This window comes from Aphanomyces invadans (assembly GCF_000520115.1).
Source record: "Aphanomyces invadans strain NJM9701 unplaced genomic scaffold supercont1.17, whole genome shotgun sequence".
Taxonomy (NCBI): domain Eukaryota; phylum Oomycota; class Saprolegniomycetes; order Saprolegniales; family Verrucalvaceae; genus Aphanomyces; species Aphanomyces invadans.
The window spans coordinates 366,315-371,382 of NW_008580162.1; the positions used below are offsets into that span (position 1 = coordinate 366,315).

The following is a 5,068-nucleotide window of genomic DNA, read 5'->3' on the forward strand; positions in this document are numbered from 1 at the left end:
GGTGAGGAGCACCTTGGGGGCAATCAAGGACGCGCCGCAGATGGTCCGACCGGTCTCGGTCTCGCGGATGCCCGTCACGTACGTGTATTTGCCGACGGGGGCTTCCGTACCGTTGACGATTTCGAATTGGGCGACGGCGGATGCGGCGGTGAGGGCAACGAGGGCGAGGAACTTGGCCATGGCACAAGAATTGAAAATGAACTGACCCGCTGTGGGGTTGGCACGCGGAGGGGTATGCGAATCATGAATACCCCCACCCACCTATCTCGCTGGGTGCTGCCGGCGCGCTTACCAGCGTGGCGCGACTGCGCCAGGCTGTGTGACCTTCCACCGCCACGGGAGAAAATTGAGTACAATAGATGGATTCATCGGGTACATCTCTACCGTCCCACCAGCAAGGCGCGACTTTGACGAGGGTGTACATGTCTTGTTCCAGTGTAACGGCGCGTGAATTTGCCTGTTTGTAATGGACAGTGTCTCAAGTCAACCAATCAGAGACCTCCTATTTCGTATTTTGTATTTGTCCAATCATGGACTGACATTGCGTCTGAACCAATCAGAGATCACGAAAGACGATGAGCATATGTAGCCAATCATAGACTAAGACGCAGTTTTGCTTCTGATATCCACTCATCCCACTGCCAAGCTAATGATGGTACTACAACACTTACGAGTTTTTTCCCGGTTCACTGTAATGCACGGACGGCAGGAATTTGACAACAAGGATTTACTTGAAGATTGCTTTGTGGTACGGCTGTTACGGGATATCGGGATATTTATCCGGATTTTAAAAGGCCACATGGCACTTGGTGCCAGACCTCGCCCATCAAGCCAGCGGCCGGCTGCTGGTTCTGATTCGCTGGTACTGCGAGCCCCTCGCAGCACAACACTCGTATTACATGACTGGTGCGTAGGCACCGCACCATGGAGACTAGTTTAGACGCAGCTATCTATTCAGGTAACATTTTGCTCTGTTCAACACAACGTTTCTCTGCTGTGCCCCGTTACACCTGGTAGCACTCTCGCTCGTCCACCGACCTACACGCAATGTCCTCTGCCCAGTTCTCTGAAGCCCATCTTGCGACGATCGGTCACATGTGCTCCGCCCTCGGCGAACAAGACGCATGGAGCCTTATCAACACGTTGGCGCCGCCAGCGCAATTCCACTTGGTGGAGAGCTTCGCTCGTTATGGTGAGAATGCTCGGCAAGACATTGCCGCTCACATGCAGTCCGCGACTGCTGAACGTGATGCCGTGCATCAAGAAATCGCTGAGCTCAAGGGTCAAGACCGTGCCTTGGAGGAAGCCTTGGAGGAAACCCTCCGTCATACGACGGCCCACCTCCTTGCGCAAATCTGCGCAACCTGCCTCGGCAACCAAGCGCCAAGCGATCAAGCTTGATGTCCCCAAGTACGGAGGTCTTCCCTCCCAGCAACCATTGCGTTGGGTTCAGCAAGTGACCAAGGCCGCGGATGCCTTGAACATCGGCGACGATGGTGTCTGCGTGCCCTTCGCCATATCCCAGCTGACAGGACGCGCTGAAGACTGGGCCTAAGACCTTACGTGTGAGGAGGACTTCTCCTTCGAACCCTTCGACGATTTCGTCGACCACCTCAAGGCGGCTTTCGTACCCGCCAATAGCTACTTTCGCTTCCGTGCGGAGTACTTCTCCGCGAAACAAGGCAAAGCGTTCGATTCGCAAGTATGTCCACGACCTCCGCTTCCTTGCCTCCTGCGTGACGAAGGAGTCGTCACTATCGGAAGACACCAAGGTGGCCATTTTCATGAATGGTCTGAACGACTCCGCTGCGCGGACGTAGCTGTTCCGGACGCGTCCTTCGACGTTCGAAGACGCTGTAAGCATCGACCTCGCCGAAGACTTCTCGGTTACCCAGGCACGCGGGGTGAAGGTCCGCGACTCTTCCGACATGGAAGTGTCTGCCATCCTGCCGACTGGCAGCGACCGTCGTTGCTATAACTGCAACCGGCCGGGCCACTTCTCCCGTGACTGTCGCCAACCGCGGCGACTCCCTCGACCTTCGGCGCGCGGCGCCGTCTTCCCTGCCGCTGGCTCTTCGCGCATTACCGCCCACTCTGACGCGCGCACGAGCAGCGAGCATCCTCGTGGACAGGGAAATGGAAGTCCTCGGTAGGCGCGAGGCGGCATAGCACGGTCGGCAAATCCTGTCTCAGGCACATTGATACTGTGTCAAATCGGAAGCATGCTGTCTTTCAGCAGCCGTATCCCTGGATACGACCGCCTGTTCCGCGTCCTGGTGGATTGCGGGGCGTCGGAGAACTATGCCCGACGCGCTTCGATTCGAGAGAATCGCTCGATTTACGATGGTGCAGTCCAGCGTGCTCCCACGTACTCCGTTGTGCGCGTCAAGATGGCGACGGCCAAGTTGTCACCTCGTCCAAGGTCGTGGTGACTCTCGCCACTGTCGTGGAGGGTTTTGCCTCAACTGAGTCCTTCTATGTCATCGACCTGGATGACCGATGGGATCTCGTCCTTGGCACGCAGAGGTTGGAGGCACACCAACCATGGATCGGCTGGAGATCCAAGACGATGCACAAGGCCGCTCTGGCCAACCCTCCGTCCGACCTGGGAGTGATGAGTAATGAGCTCACGCTCTTGCATGGGCCAGCGACGCAGTTTGTCACGCGACCTGCCCCTTCGAGCACGAGGCTTGCCACGGAATCCGCCGCGATCGGCGATGCCGCCAAGACTGGCGATGATGTGAGACGAACCACTGCCCATCGGCGTGACACCAACGCATTTGTTCTTTCGGTCTGCGACTTGACCGAATTGCCACGAACAGCCGCTGAGATCGTGACGCTCCCGGAAATGAGCTACATCAGCTTTGTCCGCGCGTTGCGCGGAGCTGTCAACGTCAGCATTGCACTCATCAGGAACGCCCATGAGTTGCACCTCATGGTTTCGTCGACGACCGACGACCCCGTTGAAGAGAGTGCCTTTCGCCCTTCCTCATCGGTATGGAAGGAATTGGAAACGAACCCGTACTTCGACTTGGTTCGCGAGTTCCAAGATGTCTTTCCGGACAGTTGTCCCGGGGTGTCCCCCAAGGACAAGAGCGTCCGGCACGATATCGATCTGGTGCCTGGCACCAAGTGATGTATCACGCGGCAGTGGCCGCTGCCCCGCGACCAAGTCTCGTTCATCGACGAATTCTTCGCCGCCCGCAAGAAGACCGGACACGTGCGGGAAAGCAAGTCCCCACACTCGAATCCCACCTTCTGTGTGAAGAAGGGAAGTGGCGCATCGTTCATGCTTACAACAAGCTGAACGCGGCCACATTCCGGCGCAAACGCCGATCCCACGCAAGGACGTCATCCTTGACTCCATGGGGCAGTCGATCATTTTCAGCGCCATCGACCTTCGGGACGGGTTCTATCAGATCCTGATGAACGTCCTAGATATTGAGAAGACGGCCGTCTCCACCCCAGCGGCATGCTCTGGTAGTAGTTGGTGATACCCCAGGGGCTGAAGAACGTCCCTGCCACCTTCAATCGCGTCGTCACTGAGAAACTCCGACCGCTCCGCGAGTTTGCTCCGTCGTATCTCGAGGACGTGTACATACACTGTCGCGCGACCGCGACTTCCTCGGATGTGGAGGCTCACCGGTCACACCTTCGACAGGAGTTCCAGGCACTTCGAGACCCTTGTCTCTTTGCCAACCTGTCGAAGTGTCTCTTCGGGGTCCCCGAGATCCTGGTGCTCGGCGACTACGTCGCGTCAAAGGATGTCGCGCCGATCCGTCCAAGGTGGACGTCATCAAGTCTTGGCCGACGCCAAGTTCTGTGCTAGAACTGCGCAGTTGGATGGGCCTCGCGACCTACTTGCCCAAGTTCTCGGCGAATTTCGCCGACGTGGCTTGCCCCATGACTCGCTTGCTCGGCAAGGATACCATGTCGTCACGATTGTCGTCAAAATTTTCGTCATCGTCCCATGGGAGTGGACACAAGAATGTCAAGACTCTCGAGTCGATCAAGTCGAGCCTCACATCGGCTCCGATTCTGGCTTTGCCAGACTATTCCAGACCGTTCTTCGTGGTCTGCGACGCGTCGGTTCGAGCCATCGGCTGCTGCTTGATGCAGCGCAATGCATTGGGCAGGGAGCGCCCGGTATCGTTCCAACCCCGCCAACTTCACAAGTCTGAGAAAAACTATCCAGTTCACGACTTGGAGATATTGGCGATGTACTACGCCCTAAAGAAGTTCCGCATTTACCTCTTGGGCTCGTCCGAGTTCGAGGTCTACACCGACCACGCATCGCTCCGCACGGCGATCAACTCGCCGCACTTGTCGCCGCGCATGTCGCGCTGGCTCACTTGTCGCCGCGCATGTCGCGCTGGCTCTCGTACTTCTCGGAGTTCAACCTCAAGGTTGAGAGAACAAGCCGGGCGGCGACACTGTCGTCGCGGATGCATTGTCCCGACTACCGTCGGCTGAGGACGTGCAGTTGTCCTCCATCTCGTCGGTCTCGTCAGACCTCTTGTCGCGCATTCGAGCCGCCTACGCGGCTGACGTGACGTTGCGCCCCATCATCGAACATCTCTGAGACGGTACCCCGTTGGCCTCGCGCGTTCCACAGCGCGAGCGTTACTCCATCCACGAAGGACTGTTGCTTTACGCCACGAACATGGCTGTCAACAAGCGCGACGCAGTCCCTGCGACCCTTTGCTCCGGCAGGCAATCCTGCACGAGTTCCACGACGCGCCCAGCGCCGGTAATTTTGGCCGTGAACGGACGTTTACGTCGATTGCTCGCCACTTTTGGTGGCCGCGTTTGTACAAGCAAGTGGCTCGCTGTGTCGCGTCATGCGACATCTGCCAGACCGTCAAGGCCTCCGCATCGACGCGAGCGCCTCTTCAAAGTCTGGAAGTCCCTCATGAACTCTGGGAGTCCGTGAGCATGGGCTTTATCTTTGGCCTTCCTCGCGAACAGCGAGGGAACACGGGCATTTGGGTGTGCATCGACCGAGGGTCGAAACATCTTGTGGTCGTCCCCGTCAAGGGCACCATCACAGCGGAACGCTGTGCCGCCC

General features: G+C 57.7%; 1 protein-coding gene across 1 annotated transcript; it reads left to right on the forward strand.

Annotated features, from left to right (window-relative positions):
* Window positions 1–1,189: 1,189 nt before the first annotated feature.
* Window positions 1,190–4,582, forward strand: H310_08357 (hypothetical protein; the record flags this gene model as incomplete). The annotated part of the gene is made up of 11 exons (XM_008874063.1): window positions 1,190–1,496; window positions 1,557–1,702; window positions 1,821–1,965; window positions 2,114–2,149; window positions 2,194–2,346; window positions 2,391–3,097; window positions 3,152–3,260; window positions 3,304–3,455; window positions 3,503–3,786; window positions 3,819–4,381; window positions 4,512–4,582. The coding sequence occupies 11 exons, from the start codon at window positions 1,190–1,192 to the stop codon at window positions 4,580–4,582; spliced, it is 2,673 nt and encodes an 890-aa protein (XP_008872285.1).
* Window positions 4,583–5,068: the final 486 nt, after the last annotated feature.